This window comes from Scomber japonicus, chromosome 18, assembly GCF_027409825.1.
Source record: "Scomber japonicus isolate fScoJap1 chromosome 18, fScoJap1.pri, whole genome shotgun sequence".
Lineage (NCBI taxonomy): Eukaryota > Metazoa > Chordata > Actinopteri > Scombriformes > Scombridae > Scomber > Scomber japonicus.
Genome location: NC_070595.1, coordinates 16768610 through 16790939, shown reverse-complemented (window position 1 = coordinate 16790939; position 22330 = coordinate 16768610). Strand labels below are relative to the sequence as shown.

The 22330-nt window shown below is 40.9% G+C and overlaps 1 protein-coding gene across 1 annotated transcript in view; it reads left to right on the top strand.

Moving 5' to 3' along the window:
* Positions 1–22330, top strand: part of coro7 (coronin 7) — a 104109-nt gene that overhangs the window by 11639 nt on the left and 70140 nt on the right. Inside the window, exons 8-9 of the mRNA XM_053338009.1 lie at positions 20319–20402; positions 20921–21003. Of these exons, the coding sequence (XP_053193984.1) occupies positions 20319–20402; positions 20921–21003 (167 nt within the window). The remainder of the gene's footprint in view (positions 1–20318; positions 20403–20920; positions 21004–22330) is intronic.

Genomic DNA, 22330 nt, shown 5'->3' with positions numbered 1-22330 from the left:
CTCTCTCATTAATCCTCCTGATCTCAGTGCCACAGAGAGGCAGACCGAGCGGGGAGGCCTGAGTCAGCACACTGTCCGCCTCACCACCTCAAACCAAAGAAGAGTTACGACTCGGATCAAAGTTATTAGAGGGTTGCTGTTCTCTTTTTGGTTTTGCATGCTCTTGTTCTTTATCTCTCTGAAATACACTGAATCCTGCTTTGAGAGGTGTCAGCTTCAGTTTTGAGCCATCTGAAAGCAGAGTAGGCAGAGCCTGAGCCTGACAGATTTCACATGTGCGTGTCTCTCTCTCTCTGTCTCTGGAGAATGGGAGAGCCACTGCCACCCCTATTAACACTGCATCTGAAGGCGGGTTTAAAGGGTGCGGGAAACATGATGACACCAGTCATTTGGATGAATGAAGAATGAAGCTGTGATTTCTACACATGCCCACAAAGCGATGTGCAACACCATAAAGCATAACAAAACACAACATTTCACACTGTATCAGTGTTTGAAAGAAGTCCACAAAATAGTTTGTTGTGAGGGCACATTCATACACTGCCACTTTCTCCACTTTGCATTTTGAGCGGTTTATTTGTTTAGATGAGATGTGATGGCAGGGAAAGGCCGGACTGGCCACAAAGTAAACAGAGAGGGGCAGAGAAGTGTCCAAACTATTTGAATTTGTAACCTCACAGGGAGGTCTGTTTGGCTTCTCACATGAGAGCCAGTCAGTTGTCCTCGTCAAGAGAAGCCACAAGGCTTTGCTGTAAAGATTTCTGGTGAAGGCTATCTCACGAAAGCCGTAGAGCATTAGAGTGAAACATGAAGTGGTTAGAACTTGTATTTCCCTGAAGTGCACAAAATGCACTGTGTTCATTTAAAACAACCTCATTATCTCATACATAAGGCATTGATTGTATGGGGCAAGAGCAGCAACAGTTCAAATTTGGCATTGAAAACAAAACCTGAACTGAAAAGGGAAACATTGGCATTGAAACACTTGTATTGGAAAATTTTGTGCAGGCACTGAAAAAAGTTCCACTGAAAAATAAAACAAGGGCATTAAAAACATTACAATCTTAGATTATGCCATGTCTGTCCTGTTTCAGTGACAGTTTAAAAAAAACCCTTTTACACTAGTTTCAACTTTCTGTCACTGTTTGGCGTAGAGAGGGGGGGGGGGCGTCCTTGCTGGGCCTACATCACCCAGTATGCCTTGCGGCCACAGATAAATCCCAGGCATCATGGCGATGACAGTTTTTTTGCTCTAGGAGTTAGTTTAAAATATTTTTTCAGACAAGAAAATAACCATGTAGATTCTCAATATGTGCTCAGTTCTCCAAATAACTGCTGGTTGTAAATCTGCTGAGACATTTTCAGAGATGTGAGGAGCTGCTAGCCGGGCAGCCTGAGTCCTGCATCGTCATCCCAGGGAAAACATGATCCGATGAACTCATATGTGCAACTCTTTGATGATTTACCGCTGGCTCTAATGTCTTCGCAGCATTTTGATATTTGATATAATTCCTTTTGGAAGATGAATGTTATTCACACAGATGAAATCTAACACACTAGCTGCCACATTAGTTCTTTTGGATGTAAAGTGAAGCTTCATGTTCTTACAGGATAGAACAACAGTGCTGCTGTTGAACAGGTCAGTTTATATTAAATTTCATTTGATCTTTTTAAGCTACATAACAGTCTGGATTTTTATTATAGCTACATTACAGGTTGAATAACATCATTTACTGCAACACTCTGTCAATTAGGTTATTTTTGTCCTGAGAAAAAGTGTGTTAGTGGAGCTTTTAGTGTAGATCATTTTGTCACAGTACAGCCAGGTAGGTGTGTGGATTGGCAAGTTCTGGGGAGGACGCTTGATAAAATACTATACCATACTATTACCATACTGGGTAATGTCGCCTGAGCAAGGGCCCTCCACTCTATGTCAAAATGGTGACAGAAAGTTAAAACTGGAAGAAAAGCTGGCCTTTAAGAGACAGACATGAAGAAAAAACCTGAAGAATGACTTTAAAAACAACAAAACAAATCAAAATCAGATAATAAGAGTGCCAAAATTTAACTGTCACTGATCTGGCCCCATACAATTGAGTATCATCTGTGCTTTCATTTCTAGCAGTATATGGCCATTGCTCATGCCGATTCATCGAACAGATTTTCGATTGTTCGTAATCCAATTTTCTGTCCCATTACAAACGCTCTCTCTCCAAATGCAGTCTTCTTTTTTTCAGTTTTTCATCCCCAGTATCTCATAATTGGTTGTGTGCAAACCAGTTGTGTAATTGGTAATTGTGGTGATCACTTTAATATTAAGAAATATAAATTATGATATTGTCACATAACATCATGTTTATCAGGTATTTTTAAAGATACAGTAGCACCTGAACTAGAACAATGGACGTTTTGTCAACAAAGACGTTATGACTGAATGAAATTATTAGTAATAGTAAAGTTAAAGACACGTATCATGTGGTTTTCCCAGTCTGCCACTAGAATTTACACTTTGTTAGCTGAGTTTAAGGGGAAATGCCTTGGAAAAAAACTTGGAAATCTTTTGCATAACAAGCTGAAGTACCTGAACACACCATCAGGAGGTACCTACATGGGCTGCGTCCCCTGAGTTGGGGCACTGCTCATGTGTGTTAGCTAGTGTCCTGGTTTCCTCTCATGGCAGCGTCGTTGAGTGAGGCTGGCTCATCCCTGTGGTCAACACTGAACTGAGTTCTCCCCTAGCCAGGTGGGGTAAATATAGGCCCTAATTACAGCCCTGCTTTCACTGTATTTATGGGAAATAAGACTGTGCAGGGTAATTAAGGTCTTGGACAGAAGGAGTAGTATATACTGCATCTGTAATCAGTGCAAGTGTGTATGTATGTGCACAAGTATACAGACGGTTGTATTTAGGTAGTTGGCAGCACACAATTTAGGAGTGTGTGTGTCCGTACATGTGGCGTCTCATTGCTCCCTGTATCACAACCGAAGGGAAAAAAAGAATTTTACATTTACATATTTACATAAGATTACTCTCTGAGTCAATGATTTATCATGATCAATGTCTGTGGTAGTACTCTCCAGATGACATGAGACAATAACGGTACTTGAAAGGTAATGTAAAAAGTCAGGCCAGTTAAGTAAAAAACTAAAAATAAATAAATAAATAGATAAATAATTGATATAAAATAGAAAAAATTGTGTTATTAATTGTAATTAATTATCTTTGAAAGTCAAAAGCCACAGTTTCAGCTTGCTCTGAACGCTTTGTTGGCAATGTTACCTCCACTTCCCCTCTTGATGAGATCAGATTGTTCATACATGCCCACAAACCATTTGTTGCTAAGGTTGTTTGAACATGGAATGATGTATTTGAGAAGTGTCCATTTCAAGTAAAGAAGGAGAAAACAAATCCTACTACTGTTTATGTTGCCTTAAAGAGACAGAGGCTGAACTGAGGGGCTGCATAAAGGACCAGTTTAAGATAAATAGGGAGATTTTTTTGAACAATCATGCTATACCAGTAGAGCTCCAGAATATAAATACAGACCTGTAGATGTGCATGATATGTGCCCTTTAAGCTTTTTCAAATAATTAAAATGGAATGAAATTCATTAAAACCCTTGGATATTCTTGCAAAAATAAAGTATGCACAGAGAAAGGATAGCAAAGTGGTGAATCATCAGGCACCCAAGATAAACATCATGCGGCAGTAAAGTAAGTTGTTCCTTACTTTCTTAACTATTCTCGGTTCTGCCCTCCCTGCCATAACATCCCTATACTGGCCTCTTGTTTTCAGATGAGTTTCTTTCACTGTGTAGTCAGGCCTCTGTGCTGCTACCATGTGCTGAGCCACACAACTCTTCAGACCCAGCACACAGGGAAACAGGCACAGGCACTGACCTGGTCCCAACTAGACGAGGTGTTTGGTGGATGTCGGGACATCTGCCATAGTGGGGATTTGTTCTTCTCTCCTCTCCTCTGTCCTATTGTGTTTTTTGATCCAACCCCAATGTCTGTGTATTTGCTGAGTGTGTGATTCTGTATGTGAGTGTGTGTCTGTGCATATACCATGTGTGCTTCAAATTACAGTGCTGAAAATACCCCTCATAGTTTTGGGCCAGTACTGGCCATAGAGCTGTCGATCTGTGGTCGCTGGAAGAGGAGGGAGACAGGAAAAGGGAATAGTTTGCTGGACTTGGGGGCCAGATTCCTCTTTTTCAGCTCAAGCTTCTGTTGCTTTGGGTGAAATTAGAGAGGACCACGGGCTGGAATGGGTTTGGACTTGAGGAGGGAACGCATGGGCAGGGCCAAGGAAAAGCACAGCGGTTTCACTGCTATAGGTGGCTGAGAGCAGCCACTCATACCATCTTTTATATCCTGCAATAAATTACACAGCCTGAACTCCCTGGTAGGTGTGTGTATGTGTGTGTCTCTCCATACTAGGATTTCTTATTACAAGGATAATAAACTGCATTTCTACTTCTGTTTTATCTATGTGTCGTTGAATGCTTATAATTAGAAAAGTGTGTGTGTGTTTGCAGAGTGGGGGGTTGAGTGTATGTGTGTATCCATGCTCAGATTTCTCATTACAGGCAGAATAAACTACCGGCGGGCATGGTGAACTTAGAATGTGTATGTGGACTCTGGCAGGCAGCACAATGAAGCTCTTTGACTGTTGCAAAATAGTTTAGCTAGTATCACAGATGTAGACCCAGAGGGAGAGCCATGAAGGAGAAACATTTGGTTGAATGACGCAAAATGGAAGAACTTAATTGAGGTTTTTGTGCCCCTATATTCTGTTGTTTCGATGGTATTTTTCATTTGCTTGTGTGTCTCCATGTAGAAGAAAAGGGGAATAGGATGAGTGATGAACTTCTATATGAACAGGTGTCACTGTTCTATAGATTTTGGCTCTTCTCCATTGAGCCTAATTTAGCTGATATTATCAACTGGTGTTGGCTTATTACATATATTGGTTATTATTATTGGTACTTCTCATCTGTCATGACTTAAAAATTGAGTGTCAGAATGAATTCTTGACCACGGAAACTTCAGTACTCTCACCTCAAGTTCCTTTTAGTTGCTGTATTTGAGCTTTCACATGATCCCTGACATGGACAGATTAAGTTCACATTTTTAACTGAAGTTTAAGATGTTTTCTTTCATTTTCTAACAGTTATAAAGTATAACAAACTATGATCTTTACTGTGTAATACTAGAAATCTGTGGTTTTTATATTTCATAATCAAGTTTTAGGGGTCACTGACAAAAAGGATTTTATTAGTTCATATTAAAAAGAAATAATATTGGCCAATAAAATGTGTTCTATTCTAAAACTATTACTCTTAAATACCAACACTTTAATATGCATCATAATTAGAGTCTTGATTGCTATGATCTGTATCAATTGATTTTCCATTCATGCAAATGTACTCCAAAGCCATCTCTAAGCTTCGAGCCCAAGCACACTGGTGGGGGAGGGGGCAAGCTCAAAGACAAATATATCTTTCAAGGTTCAAAAGATTATCACATTAAATCCGCTTAAGATGTCGATACAGATGTGGGAATTCTTTTCTGAGTCTCAAGAATGCCCAGTATTCTGTTGTACCAACAAATGATTTTTCCTCACAGAATATAAGCGCTTGCCAGAGAATGAGATTTTGATACTTTGGAGAATGTCTAATACTAACACCACAGGACTGTGGAGTCAATGTTGTGAAATGCAGAATATAATGTCTATAAAGAACAAGATCTCATTCCAAGAATATGTCACAGGCTTACTCAACACTGAGGCCCAAATTCCAGATACACAAGCTGCATAATTTAACCTAAAACCAAGCCAAAAATGCTTCTTTGCTTTGAAAAAAAGTATTGAGCTGTATAGCCAATGATGCTCATCACGGTTGTTGGTAAGACCATTTGTGATAACATGAGATTTGATGGGCGGCCTCTCAAAGCAGCAACCTCATGCCCGTTTCTGCGTGTGTACTGTGACGGTTCAACACAAGTGTTTTCATGCAAAATATGCTCAACATCAAGTTTTTCTTTCCAAATATAAACATGTCATAGCAGAAGTGTCCCTCTCTACATATTGCAGCACTCTCTTCAGTAATATTTTCTTCACTCCAGCAAATATGTGACTCTATTACGCACATGACTGAACTCAGTAATGCAGGATAATATACACACACATTTTACAAATATTGACAGTGTTGACTTGGAGACATCAAGTTCATAACAACACTATGATGCAGTCCCTTTCTCGCTTCTACAAAAATCAACACAGGAGAAGAAACCTGGCAAGAAATGTGTCTCTAATTGTGCCAGGGTCAAGCTGCCAATTAGTTGACTGATCCCCATGTAACTAGTGTAATCCCTGTGACCTTTGACCTTCTAAGGACTGATACCTTGACTTCAGAGAGTGTCTTGACATTTCAACCTTTGTCATGCTACATCAAAAATGATGAGATAATTTTTGTAGATCTGTGGCTTCTATATGCAGACTTGTACACATCTGTTTCTTTCTTTCTCTCACTGCCCTCTTTCACCCCACCATCTTACTGTGGTTTGTCTCTTTTTGTTCGCTCGCCCTCTTTCCTCATCTCCCCCATCCATGGTGCCTTATGCCTGTATCTTTCTCTATTGAACCCTGCTGGGTTCAGGACCTGGTAATAGCCAGTGGTTAACTCAGCCCAGATGATGTGGCCCCCCTTCCTTTTTTCTGTCTTGCTTTTCTTCTCTCTCTCTCTTTAGCCGTCCCACTGCCACTGTTAGTTATAGTTTGAGGGAAAGCTGTGTCGTGCTGAAAGGACTCTTTCCTAATGAGGGGACAGGATTTTTGCTTCGAGAAACAGTGGCATAAAACCTAGACGTTCCATTCACTGCATTGGATGGAGTCTGTCTCAGCCGTTGATCTGTCAATACTTAGGTTTTATGATTTAACTTCTCTGTGTGTGCTTACTTTCATGGTAAACTAAGAGATTATCTTGCACTGAGCTTGATGTCCCATTTGAATTACGTTTCATGTGTCTGGTTATAAACCTTAAAGATGTGTTAATGAATGTTGGCCGGCCTGGTTGCCGGAGAGAGAGAGCTGAGAGTACCAAGAAGTCCAGAGTCCAAAAAGGGTATTTGAGGGATGAGATTTAAAGTTTGAAGGGGTTTAGCTGCTTTAGCTAATGAATAGGGGTGTTTTTTTGTGTGCGAGTGTGTGTGCGTGTGTGTGTGTGTGTGTGTGTGCGCACAAGTGCATGTGGGTGTGTGCTCTGCGGGTGGCGCTGAAGTATGTTTTTGGAGGAAAGGGGTAAAGAGTGGGTGCCAGCTGGCAGAGATGGGGCTCCTTGCTCCCATGTGTGTGTTGTTTGTGAGCGGAGGCCTCATTAGTGGGTTGGCTGCTCCGGGACTCTTAGATTCCAACTAATTACAGCCCTACACACACACATGTGGATGACACCTGGAGAAAAAAGGGATGATGTTTAGCTCTTTCTCCTGCTACATACTGGGAGCGAAGATCCACCACCACAGGAATCTTCAGCTGTCAGTCATATGTTGTCTGTATATTACTGCATTTCTCACAGTTTAGGGAGTGGAAGTGGAAAGATTAAGCTAAGTGGATGTATTCATTAATGAAATAGTCATTTTTTACTTAGTTAATTACATCATTTGACAAGGGAAATCACTTGTTTTGGGAAGTTTCTGTCATCATTTTTGACTAGGAGAGTTGATTTAATATAAGTAATGAATCATAACATTGACATCAGTATTTCCCAAACAGTACAATTCTAGCATCTCACAGCTCCCACGTGCCTTCACCTCAGTTCGCCCTCATATCCCTCCTATCTTTGTTATTTTATCAGGAATTACAATGTGGTTTTAATCACCCTCTGCACTTTGCTTATGTCATCCAGAAAATTGCTCTGCTGTCTTTGCTTCAGACTTGGCCAAAGTCTGTCGCTCCTGGAGGTATTACAAAAGCAGAGAGAATTCAGTCTCTTCTGGTTATTTCCGAGCTGGAACAGCAGAATGAGGTGTGAATTGGCTTGTTGTACCCTGTGTTGTTCTGCAAATGATCAATTGCTGTGGTTTAAGTGTGCTAAATGTGTGGTTTTGGGGTATGCAAGTAGCTGAAGGCAGCAGGCTTTGTTTGTGTGTGAATTGATTTGGTCGTAAGGGAATAGATACACTGGGATTGTGTGCTTGGGTCGTCTTCAGGTCATCATGCTGAGTTAAATACACAGTAGACTTCCTGTTGTGTACATACAGTGATGTGAACAAGCCTAGAGAACCACAAAGATCTCTACTATGAACCCAACCCCATAACGGGTGTGGTAAACACATGTAGACAAGTAAGTACAATATTAATCAACACAGCAGAAGTTGACCAGAACATCAGATGCGATCAGCAGTAGGCACCCACAAAGCAGCGAGAGCAAGACCCAGGAAGCAGCTGAGACCAACTTCAGAATGCCCAGAGGGAAATACAGTGCAGTGTAGCCTACATCTGTGGCTGGGCTGGCTGACCAATGTTTGACCAAATGCTGGTGCTATTTCAATTAACTTTGTCTGTCAGTGCAATTCAGCACGCGTTTTCTTCATATGCTAGCTTAATTATATTGGTGGTAAGCTAAGAGGTCAGACAGTGGTGCTGTAAACAAGAGGTGAGAGTTGTGTACGGCTGCCTCTCACCAAAGATTTTTCTAGTCAACTAGTCATTAGTTCAAGCCATTTGTTGACTAGTTGTTGCACGTTTATGATATTAATTATTTAAATATGTATTTTTGGGAGGCATCAGAAAATGGTTACAAGTGTACACACAGCGGTAATGATTCTGAATAAATTGGAACAACCAGTAAGGAAATCGAACATTTTATATTAGTTAGAGAAGCCATGCTAGGTAGCTAACGTTAGGCTACGTACAGAGAGAGAGACATATGATAAGTCTTCAGTTTGAAGTTGACGAATGATCTTTGCTTGAGGATTTTGCATCTGAGTATTATTTTATGAGAGCAGGACAGTACAATTAGGTGAGGCCAGCAGAGAATACGGCAACAGTAACTGTAGATGGCATTGCCATCAAAATTTGAAGTGTCACCACTTTTTGTGTCCTTCATTCTTCAAATTACAAGTCCTCTACCATTTCATATACAGTCCGGTTGAGAGTTTTCTTTTCCTGTGACAAACTGACAAAACTTGGTCAATTAAGACTCTTCTTATCAACTCACATTTAGTCGACGATAAAGGGGAAACCATAGAGTTGAAAGACAAAGAGCCTGATGACTTCACCCCTACTTTTCTTAACTAGAAAGCTAACTGAGAAAAGTTGGAGACCACATGACACCACTACATGTTAAAAAGATATTCAAAGCCAATTTTTGAGTCATATTGTGTTTGAATGCCCAGAATGAAAAATACTGTCTGACATTGATTACTGTTATGCAGTTATTGGCTATATATTACTTGTTCTGGTATACAAACAATTGTATTACTATAAACAGCTAAAGCATATTTCACTTTTCTTAACATTAATCAAAGTCTCCACTATATCCATTGTGAATATAATGTCAAGCTCATTATATTGTGAAAAAAGTAAAATGGCTTTTATGGTCATTATGTAATTAGAGATAATTGATTGGTTGGTAACAATAAATCACTGTTGGCATTTGAAGAACTGTCAGTGTATACAATGTAAGTATGATAATCATTTCAAACACATATTAAATGATGTCAAGCATAAGTAAATATTGGATGTATCCTTTTTCAATTCAATTTTACCACTTTGCCTTTTTTCCACAAAAGATTAAGCAAATTTACCGTCAGTCATACAATCCATTCTAATTTATATATTTGTGACTCAGCCTTGTATTTTATGAACCCTCACATTTGAGGCTGTGCCAAGGATCCACGTTTTACCACCACTCAACACTCAGCAGAACACAGACATTAAATGTCCAGTTCAGACACCCCCATGAGAATAATTCCCACTGCTGTGTCTCTCCTGGGTTATTTTAGAAGAATGCACTGTACCCCAGCACAGCTGCAGTCTACCACGGGTTCTGAGAACACCACACAGGTGTGCATACCTGCATTGTTGCTGAATGTTTTTCTTCTTGGAGGAAAAAGAAAATGAGCAGTATTCTATAACATAATGACCTCCTAACAGCGGAATCAGTTGAGCATAGGGGGCTCTGAAATCTGGCTTGCACATGTCTTATAAATGCCACATCCTGCTCTAACAAAAGCCAGCTCAGGTCATCATTTACTAATTGTGAGCTGCTTAAGACAACAGATCCCGCTACAATTTGTGGTTTCATGGAAGAGCTAAATAGAGTGAAGCTGTTGAGTGGTGGGGTAAAATTAGCGTTGGGGGTCCTGTCATAGTTGGGAATTCTCTGCAGAGTATTGTAAGCAGCAGTGGATTGAGCTGTTTGTAAGATGATGAGGTAATTAATCAAGCTGTCAGTCAGCTGCTCTCTTCTCTGCTGATGATCATACAGTATATCAGGTGTCAACACTTGGGCTGTGGGCATTGAAATGATATCCAGTGGATAAAGGATGAAATCCTCTGCATTGGCTACACACTTGAGTTGTCTCATTGCATATTTATGTCCCTTTAGGCCTGCCACCTGCCAATGTAATTAAAATCATATTAAGCATGTTGTATTTTGCTTGAATATAAATGATTCCTCAAGTTGACATTGACACGGGAAAGGTCCAATGTTTCACTTTGATTACAGCAAACAAATAGTAGATTAAAAAAGGATTGTAAAACAAAGGAATGGCCTCCAATATTTACACAAAGTAAAAGATTCCATGATTATACACAAATGACATGAACATGACATGCCTTGCACACATGTGCCTCCCGAGCGAATCCCAGTGTTCACAATCCATGCCTTTATACAAATGCGTGGGGTTGCTTTGAAGATGTGAAGCCTTTGTGATGTGGTTTCAGGGAGGGAGTAAAGGCAGCCAACTGGATCTTGCAGCTATGAAAGAACTGTAAATGACAACAGGCATTGGTGGGTCAGGCTACAGGGAGTGAGGGGCTTCATAGTGTCTCCGACAGTGTGGCCATGATTAGTTGTGTGTTGTGTACTTGTGCACTGTCTAATACACCCTTCTTCATAAGAAACCCTACCAAAGAATCATCTCTTTGTTTTTAAGAGCAGGTCTGGCATGCAGATTCTCATCAGCCCCGGGTGTTGAAGTTCTTGCTGTCGTCAGCAGCATCATTCTTTCCTCTGTCATTAGTGCCCTGTCCTGCCCCACGGATCTCTGTTTGGATTTAAAAGACCAAGCCACTAAGTGCATCTCTAGAATATTCATTGCTTGAACCTCAACCACAATAACCATCAAAAACCTCGGAGATCACCAATCATGCACTTGAAATCTCTTCTGGCTCTCGCCTGCTTCTTTTTGACTGAAATGCAGATTCGGCCAATTCACTGGTCCCGTTAATCATGATAGTTCCAGGAAGCAGCTAGCTCTGTGTGGTGCTGATCCAGAGGCCTCTTTGACCTTGGGTAACTTTCCCAGAGGGAGGTCCCTGCCAGTAGGCACACTGCAGTTGGTGCCAATCCCCCCACAATGTAGTGTGATTGGGTCCAATCTGTTGTCCCCAAGCCCCAGAGAGGGGTGACCACAGCCCAGGCTGGCTCTCTGGGCTGGCTAGAACCCCGACTGTGGCCACATGGCCCAATTAGCACAGTGGCACAATAATCACAGCCTGTCTACCACTTCAGTGTTTCATTTCACTTAGCACAGCAGTTAAACTGATTTGTGCGCCTAGCTTGGACCAAAAATCACAATGCAACTCTGCATAACTACATCCGAAACAGAGTTGAATTTGGAAAACACTGAATGACATCCTGTTGTGTGATTGTTAACTTTTTGGAAATTTTGTGGGCAACCCCATGGGATTAAGGGATTATACTTTACTTACTTGCTTTTTTTACTTTTTTTTTTTTTACCTCCCATAATTTCATTTTTACACCACTAGTTTAAGTGGCACTGGTTCTTGGTGCTTTGAGAGTATTAATCCAGTATGCTTAGGCATTTGATCTCTTCCTTTCTGTAGTCATCCAAAATAAGCATAATACAAAACAAGTGATTCTGGGTTAGATTTAAGGAATGAATGATTGTCCATAGAAAGCAACCTGCACTGGCTATCAGGCAATGTAATGGCTTTTACACCTGCCCCCCCACATTCCTCAAGAAATACACATGCTGGATGAGATTACTTCTTCACCACTGAGTAGCCACGAGCAGGAATATTTCCAGTAATTGGCCTTACATGCGTTCGTTTACCTCAATGGATCATTGTTACCCGACACCTCCTGGAAATGTCTGCTTTTAGGGGGATTATTTTACAATTGAGAAACCATGGCTTTACAGTGAATCCCCTTCCCATCGTAGATTAATGTAGATGGGGATAGATGGCAATGTAAATGTTACGGTTAAAGAAAATCACAGTACCCCAAATCTTGGAGGCATTTTTTTGTACATAATTGTAGCTCTTTTCTTTTGGGTGATGTGGAAATTGTAAGAGATTGAGACTCCAGCAAACAAATGAGTGTAGCAGCAGTGGAGGTATGGTAGCGTAATGCCAGCTCTTGAAAGCCTACACCGGTGGGAAAGCTGGGCCTCCTGCACTGTGGCTACCAGAGCGCTTGGACATACAACGTCCATTTTTCTTGCATGTATTTTTAGCCACTCATGGAAAAAAACGCACACCTGAATTGGATCTACTAACCTTTACTGTAGTTCTCTTTATCTCTCTTTCACTGGATATTTCTCTTTTTCTGGAACTGATCTCTTGTTAAAAACCCCTTTTTCCATCTACCTCTTTTGCCCCTCTTGATTTATTTTTCCATGGAGTGGAATAATTCTGAAGGCAAGTATTTTCTCCTGCCTTCTTAAAACACAGGGTGACGTCTTTGTGGCGGTCAGTTGGTGGCGATCAGGCTCTTGCAAAGTATATGTGGAGCATGTTGGAAGCTGAGCTTTGTTGGCCAGAAATGTGTAATTATTGAAACAGAGGATCAATTTACAGTATGATATTGTTCCGTGTTTCCTCTAGGTTGACTGATTTGGGGTTACTGGGCGAGAGCAAAGAGGGAGAGACTCAGCAGCCAGACATTTCTCTATTCTCAGTTTAGGAATGGCTGAGTTTGACACCAAAATGAGAATAGTTTTAAGTTAAGTGAGACTGGTAAGGTTAGGCTAACCCATTGTTGCTAACTTCAGGGCTAACCCCCTTCACTTCTCCAGAAGTTGGGGAAACAACAGAAAACACTTTCCTTTGTCTAGAGAAGCTGCAGCAATTATTAACTGACACACTGTAGCTTAAACTGAAACATTCACTGTCACGCTGCTCGTCCTTTCACACTCACTACACACACACACACACACACACACACACACACACACACAGACACACACACACATTTATCCGCACAAGGTGCTATGCTCTTTGCAACAGTACAGAGGTTGACTGATGTTTCAGATCAGCACTGCACAGAAGCTCCCAAGTGATATTGATTTCCGATTTAATGGATATTTGGCGTTATTTTTGACATTTAAAAAAAAATGTTTTGGGCCTGATGGGAGTCCTCATGGGCCTAACAGCCCACCACAGCTGTGCAATTATAGGAGAAATGCTGTTGTTATTAGAGAGTTTTAGGCATCGAGTGGAAACACATTTGATTATTGGAGTAGTTGATATAGAAAATTTGATTTTTTATTTTTTTTTGAAAATCGATTAATTGTTCTTGAAATAACCCTTCTCTTATGTAAACATTTGCTGCTTCTTAGTTGAATGTGACAGTTGGCTGTATATCTTTGGGGGTTTTGGTTGGTTGGACACATAAGACATTGAAGACAGTTTGGGCCCTGGGAAACTGTTGGCATCTTTAAACATTTCATAGAACACTAATCCATTAATTGAGAAAATAATTTGCAAATTATCTTATAATGAAAAGAAATGTTAATTGCAGCACTATTGATGTGCATATGAAAATAAGGACTTTATTTATCGATACAATGTACATTTCAGTTGTCACTTCATATGTTATATTTGTTTTTGCTCTATTGTACATAGTATGTTATGTTATTTTATTTTATTTTTTGACACTTTTAAAGAATACTGTTATGTCAATTTTGAATTTCCCCCTAGGGGGACCAATAAAGTTACTCTACACTACCCTAAAAACATCAGCATTGCACCTGCCACCTCATAATAAAGGAAATATAGGTTATATGATACATAGGACAAGTATTTGGGGAGTGTGTAGAATGAAATTGAGGAAATCCCCCCCAATCCCCGTAAGACTGATGTATATTCTGTGTAAAACCAAGAGTGCATCATTCTCAATGCATCTCTGTGTCCTATCTTTATCCCTCCATGCTCGTTCCCATTAAGGTTAAAAGATAAGTGTAGAAAAAAGGAAAAAAAACAGTTCTGGATACAGTGAGAACTTCTGGATATCCCATTCTAGTTGGATACTATATTTAGCTGGGGATCTGTCCAGTACATATCACTAGTCCCTCCCGAGGGCCTGCAGGTCTTGCCTGCTGTCTGCAGAGCAGACATGGCCCGTAGCCATGCTCATTGTCCCATTGGCTCATGTATAAGGTAGCTTTTTACTACACAGTGATTTTCATTTGCTGACACAAAGGAAATGAAACTGGGGAAAGAATGACTGCAGGCAAAACAAATATGAAAAAAAGACTGATGGCAGTAACAGTCTAGGAGGTGAATCAGTAGAAGTCATGCTTTGCTGTATTTTTGTATTGGGGATTTGATTATTATATACTTGTAATTTAATGTTGCTACTGTATATATAAGTATACTGTATAAGCTGACACTCTTTCAAGATTCAAGAAGTTCAAGATGTATGTCAGAGGGGTCACTTCTCAGATTCATGCTATTACAGCTGCACCTTAGGTTGTCGTTCCCTTAGATTACACTCCCTGCTCAGAATCTGACCTTACACATTCATATTCATCTTCAGGAATGGAGCGAGCAAAGAAGGGAGAAGTTTGGAAAAATAGAGATTGACTTGCGGCTTGTGGACTCTTTGGAGAAATGAGTGAAACCTAAGATGGTTCCAATTAAATGAGAAAAAGTGGCGGTAGGCAGCAGCAGAGGAAATGAAAGAATAAAATGGCTGGTTTGATTTCCATCATCTACCCCCCCCCCCCCCCAGTACATTTCATCTTCTACCCCTCCCCCCCAACTTCTGTCCTAATTCTAGACGCCTGTCTGCTTCTGTAAAGTCATAGCAACATTCAAGATAGTGAATCCTGACTCTTAAATGGGCCATGACGACAGAACAGGATGAAGAAAACCAAATAATTGCTGAAAAGTCTAATTAGCCATAGTTGAAAATACTGAGAGGGAGCCTGTTTCAGGGGTGATGAAAGCTACAAGGCACCAGTTATTGATTAGAGGAGGGGTAATTAAAGGAAAAGAATGAGGATTCTCTGGAAGGATTGGAAAAGGCGGGGAGAAGAGAAAATGAGGAGCAGGTTAAATAGATGAGTGGCTGCAGCTGGGGTTATAAATATATACAGCAACAGTCAAAAGTTTGGACACACTTTCCCATTCCCAAACAATACTGTAAAGTATAAAAGCCAAACAGCACCAGCTACGGCTATCTGTCCTCTGTGTGTCCTTTCTTTAGAAAAACAAGGCTAAAGACTTAATATGAAATGACATAAGCTTCAGTGCAAAAGGAAAAAAATGAGTTTGAACAAATCAAAACAGAGCTGAAAGGACAACCTGTCATTATACATATATTCAAAGATTTTTGATGAAGTTGAAGATGCACTGCTGCGACTTATTCTCAACTACTTACACCCCCGTTGAGCAGATACACATAGAGGTGGAAAGACAAAGAGAAAGAGAATCAGTGAGAGAGAACGGAGGGAGATGCAGAGATTGTGATGGTTCCCATATGTGCAAACAGGCACCTGATATTCGTCCCGGTGGGTGAATCAACATTCTCCGCGAGTGACACAGATGTGCACACTGTCTGTTGAAGTTCAGATGTGAAATAGCTGAGGGAGAAGGATAGAAGGAGATGGAGTTTGAGGACATTTATATATATTTGGAGAGGATATTTAATAGGCCCATAAAACCATAATTGGCCAGACTGCTGACTGGCACGCTTCTGTGTCAACATCTGTCTGTCTGCAAAGTATCTAACTTGAGTGTAAATAAACCCTGACTGGTGTCATTTGAGTTTGATTAACATTATCACAGTCATCCTTTTATCCTTTCTCATTATTCATTTTAAACATATAAACATATATATATTGGTAGTTATTAAACATAATCTATTACTTTTACTATTTACCAGTCTGGAAATTATATTTCTACTTCTTGATTTATAAACCTGTTTTGGTAATATTCTTTTCCCAGATGTGATGTCATTTCCTCTACTTCCTTTATTGTGTATATATATGAGTCTGCCATTCAGGCAGGTGTAAGTGATTCTCTACACCTCCTGTGTGTATTTTGTCAAGTCTTGAACCATTTCTCTCTGTCTGTGTGTCGTTCTGTGTGAATTCCTTCAGCTTGGAGTCTTTGTTCTGCTGCTAAGAAAAACATTTGTCTTATTTTCCCCCCATTTTTTTCTCACCCCCTATTTTCTCTCCTCGTTTTCAAGTGTGTCATGATCAATTTGTAGCATGTCGGTAAGGTTCAGCCATGTGGAGGGGTACTAGGTGAATGGGATTTGAGTTAAAATTTATGACTGCGGAGTAGAGATACTGTTTGGCAACATTTATATACACACACAGGTCCAGATGTTGTGTCCTCTGGCTGCCCTGGAGTGTTAGTAGTGGTGTAAGTCTCTTGACGGCTGCGTCACGCTTCCTTAAGCCGAAACACTGTTTATTGGGCAGAGGTGAGCAGAGGCCTGGCGCAAACCCCTTAATCCTTACTTGTACTTCCATCGCTGCTGCCGCCGAGCCCTGACGACATCTTTGTCAAAAGTCTCAAAGCAGCACGCGCCTTTAGATCCGGGTGGAGAATGACATCATGGCAGTGTGACCTATGGAGCATGTATATCTGTCTGCTGTGAGAGACATCAGGCCGTTTTTTTTTTTGCCTTCAGCCCTGGAGCTGGCTGGCTTAGGCAGCCTAGCGAAGGCCTGAGGGATGCTGTAATGGCAAAACTAAGCCTGTCTGCTCAGGAGTCGGTTCACAGAAAGGTGATATATTAGGTGTTTTTTTATTGATCCCCTGAAGAAGAGTGTTAGTGTCTGCCCCACTCTATAAACAGTACTAATTGCTCTTTTCTGACTGTGAAGCTCCTCATTAGGGAATAAATATGATAAAGTATCAGGAAACCCAAGCATCACACTGTGACACTCATCTGGTGCTCAGCAATCGGTCAGCAAGACTCAATAAGTCAAAAACTAATAATAATAACGCTAAAGCTGTGATGTTCACTCTTGCATGCCATATGAACTCAATTTGAATCTCCTTCTGTTTGCCAAAAATATGAATCAGACACCACATGTAGCTTTTAAAAGCAGTTTGAGTATTAAACAGACCTTGAGCAGATTAAAATAGTCCCAGCTCAATTTGTTCCTAGTTTGGTCAGAGTGCCAGCTCCGCATTGTCTTGCCCCTGGAAGGAAATCAGCGAGTGCTGCTGGTGATGAACAGCTCAGTGGCAATGAATTCCCTCCGTGTCTGTTTATACCGTGCTGGCTTTAGTCTTTCTCCTTCCCCCGCTCTTTTCTGATCTATCGCTTTTTTGGAGGTCTTAGTTTACTCTGGACCTCTCCCGCACATCTGGGCTATTTTTCAACTGACTCATTGCATGGACTTATCGAGTCAAATATGAGTCCAGTTACCTGCACGAGGCATACCGGCTGACTGCGGGCTGAAAAATGAGCTTGAGTCATGACTTAAGTGTTTATTCAATCCAGGACTTATTATCAACTCTGTCAGTGCTTTGGTAGCGTTACTTCAGAAACGTGTTTGAGAGCCAGATCAGTAGAGTGTTTTCTAATCCCTTAGAGCAGATACAGCTATTTCGAAGTAAACCAGGAGCCAGAAACATATGTACAACATACAGATGGTGTCAGATAAAACACTGGTTTGGACAAAGATGTATCATCCCTGAGAGAGGTGCAGAAGTACACATCTGAGAATTTCCTTTTTTAAATGTGATTTGATGTCTCTGTATACTCTCAACATATGTGGCAATGTCAAGTCCCCGTAAAGCCGAGAACAATAAATTTAGTTTGAACCACCAGTGTAGCCTATATGCACGCACACAACTGACAGCTTATGATTTCTAGTTTGTTCTGCTTCGCTTGACAGGGATAGTTCCAACACAGGAGTCTTGGCCTTAGAGGTGCATTTAGTGGAAAACATTTTGGGAAATAAAATTGTTCCAGGCCACAGTTTTTTAATACAGAGACACGTACAGCATGTTTAGTCTTGCTCAGAACATGGGAAACCACTTTCTAGCTTTGTTGGAATGTTTTTTACACATTGTATCTTGATAATTTGAGAGCTAGTAACCAAAGCTAGTCCAAAAATCACCATGGTATGATTTATTTCCAACAGTGCATGAACCTTTGAGATGCTGCCCCGGTGGTTGGGGTTCAAGAGAACGACTCATCTTAAAATTAGTGTCTCGTTTCTTCATAGCCATATGCAGATCTACTCAATGAGATAAGATTCAGTTACACTACACCCACAGAGGAAAGAGGGGACTTTAAAAATTCCTTTTCATTGAAATCAATAAAACAGACAAACAATCACCATCCTAACCCTTATTCTTCATTTGTTCCTGTCCCCAAAACGCCTGCTGCAGCCTGGCCAAGCTAACATATGTGTGTCATTTATTGTCCACGTGTAACAGAGAAGGAAGCAACTCTGTAAAGGATTTGGGAAGAACAAGGAGCGATGAAACGTTTGATTAGAGCCGGTTTAAAGAAAAAATCCTCCATTTCTCAGCAATCAAACCACCATCCTGGACATGCATAGGGAGTGACATCTTAAAAGGGGAGAAAAGGAAGTGGGGTTTGAATTGGAGTTGATAAAGCCAACATGTGTGTGTCCCTGCCTGAGTACATGTGCAGAACTCTTCTTAAACCTGACTTAATAAACTATGCTTATTCCTATTTATCAAACTATTCAGTTTACAGATAAGCACTGGAATTAAACATAACCCTAGTGGAGCCACAAGTTCTCCCCATTTGTTGTTACAATTTGTCATCTGCGGCCATTTAATGGTGATATAAAAATGAGGCGGCACACTCTTTTGAGAGCTTGTAAGTGTCAAACCTTAGAAAATGAGCCTGTCTTCTTGCTATACACAGACATCCAGCAGCCACACTCTGGGTTAGTTTGGGCATGATAATGACAGCAGTAATTTGGGGAGACATGGTAAGCCGATGGGCAAACGGCTCCTGTTCCATGGAAACTTCATTGCTGACCCCAGTGCCTTGTGTGAAAGCTCAGTGTAACTCTAGTATTTAGTACACAGTTACCAGGGGGCTCTCTGAACCACCACAGCTTTGAGACATTACAAGCAGGTAGGATCTGACAGATAAGCTCTAAATTGCAAGCTTTTAGCCCTGGTTACTTTAAAAAACACTTTTGAAAAGATTTGGCAGTCACAATAATAATTACAGTACATCTATGAATTCTATAGCAGCCTAATGTTGAGTACAATTCAAACAAAATCCTGCACAGTTACTAACATTCCCCCTTCACCCTGCCTCTTTCTCCCTTTTTGACATGTTGTCTTTACAAAACGACACATTCTATCATTTCAACACTCACAGTTGTTTTTAGTCATTACCTCTGACAACATGTGTCCTTTGTATTTGAAGACCACCTATCAAACCAAGCCTGACAATGTTGTTTTGACACATAGTCCCCATGGAAACAGCGTAACGAAGCCTCAGTAACATGAAAACACACATAGACGCAATGTCACAGTTTCGTAATCTAAGCTGCACTGGGGGCAGAAGTCACCTTGTGTCCTACATCAACAATAACAAGCTCTCCTTTCATGGGACAAGTTCTGTTTTGTCCAACAAGGATCTGTCAGAGGCATCTGGAAATAGCCCTGTTTGTCTTCCTTCCTCTCACTGTCTTTTTTTTCTCTTCCCTGCAAATCGTTTCTTCATCAGCCCCTCGATATCTTGAACTAGACCTCTAGGTTATGTTTATGTTTTTTCATAGAGCCACTGACATAAAGAAGTCAGGAGGATATATTTTATTTTTATAATTGTGATCTTGTTGAGGTTATCTGATGTACATTTTTTGCATTGTCTGTCTCATAGAGTGCCAAGAGCCTTCAGCACAACAAGGACTCACGCATCCTGTGGACCAAAGATGATCTTTTATTGACCACCGGCTTTGATATGGTGAGAAACTCTTACTTTCTGATGTTAATCTGACACTGCTGTTAGCTACCTTTTATTCTTAAATATTATCCAATGAAAATAGCTGTCTAAAATTTGAACATTGTTATAAAAAACAAGACTAAATTGCCAGTGTCCAGTATCCTTTTTAATATTGTTTGAATAAACAAAGAAAATGTTAGATATGAAAAAAACTGCAAAAAAGCTGTACAGCGATTCAAACTTTTGAACAATTGCACACCGGCGCATTCCTCACCTTTGCTCTTAAGATGAGTAAATTGTCATTTTGTTATACTGAAGCTGCGTTAAAAAGAGTTTCCAGTGATAAAACACACTGAAATGTGATATTTAAAAAATGACTAACACCAGCCAGAACACCAGATTTAATTATAACTTCAGTTTTTATGATCTGTGCCCCACCTGGTTTCTATCCACTTCTCTGCTGGTCTTAATTCATGTGTTTAGTTTTTTTGTTTGCCTGCTTTTACAGCACTCATTGTCTTATGCTAATATGTGTCCAGATGCGTAACCGGGAGGTGAGGCTGTGGGACAGCAGAAAGTTGAACTCTTCGGTCAGCTCTGTGTCACTTGGGACTTCCAGTGGGTGAGTACTGCATTAGTGTGCAACCACTGCCCCCTCCTCCCCCAACTCCCCTGTCAGGGTCAAGGTTATGACCCTGACAGTGTTGCACTTTAATGGCTGTCAGTGAGTGAGAGAGGTCATGTGTTACAGTACAAAGTGTGTCTGTGTGTGTGATTTGGCATACTTGGCATACAGTGTATGTGTGTGGTATGTGCATATTAGTGTGTCATTTGCTTATATGGAATGATGTATGAAGGCCCCAGCACATTTGTGGCTGGAAGGCTGGATGGGCATGCAGACCTCCCAGTGATGTGACATGGTCCCTCCACATTCCTGCCATTTCCTGGGGAAGAGCCACACAGAGAGTCCATGTTTTAGATAGTGTATGTGTGTGCTTTGTATTCCTCTGTTCATAACCACCGTGAATGGTCAGGCAACAGCAGTAGACACACTGACACTTCTCCCCTCAGCTCACCGCCTGTCATTCGTGCTCCAATTGCTCCGTTTATTTTTCCAAACACGGCTGCCGAGGACTGAAGGAGAGTGGGAGCGTGGCCGTGCTCCAGAGAGGAGAGGAGAGGAGAGGGGAGGAATGGAAGGATGGAGGAAGAAAGAAATCAGCAGGGAGTGGGAGTAAGGGTTCCTTTGTCAGATCCAGCTCATGCATTTTAGTGCTTTTATAAACAGGTTGGTAGGCCAAGTTGTTCCAAACTACAGCCGACTGGACTCTGCCAGGCCAAGCACCATGCTGTGGTGGATTAAATAAATTTATAATAATTATTATTATTACTGTGAAAAGGCAGTGAGGTAGCTGCACACATTGCTACAGAAGTGTGCGAGTTAGACTTTCCATGGGCCTATATGTGGTTGTTTCAGGAACTTGGGATCTCTAAGTTTATATTGGTAGTTTTGACAGTTTTTACTAACCCAAGACTACCGTATAAAGGCAGTGTCTAAGGAATGTCATTGTTTTTTTCTGTGGGTGTGTGTGTGTGAGAGGGAGAGAAACATTAAGAAGTTGCCACAGCGGGGTCCTAAATAACAAACTCCACTCTCCCTCCTCTCCCTGCCCTCACACTCTCCACTCATCTCTATTGCCTGCACTTCCTCTTTCATTTGAGTGAGACAGATAGTAGCCTGTTGGGGTGCATCTTTGGAATCTATCACATTGTCTAATGCCAGCATACTCCTCATGGAAACGGAGGATATCTGATGCCACAGATGCCACTTATTTTTTTCTTCCTGTTACCAAAGCAAACTTTTTTTGTGTGTGACTTTCATACTGCATGACTGGAAAAAATACCAACAAAGCACTTTTTTTGTACAGCACACCAGGAACTGAGAAACC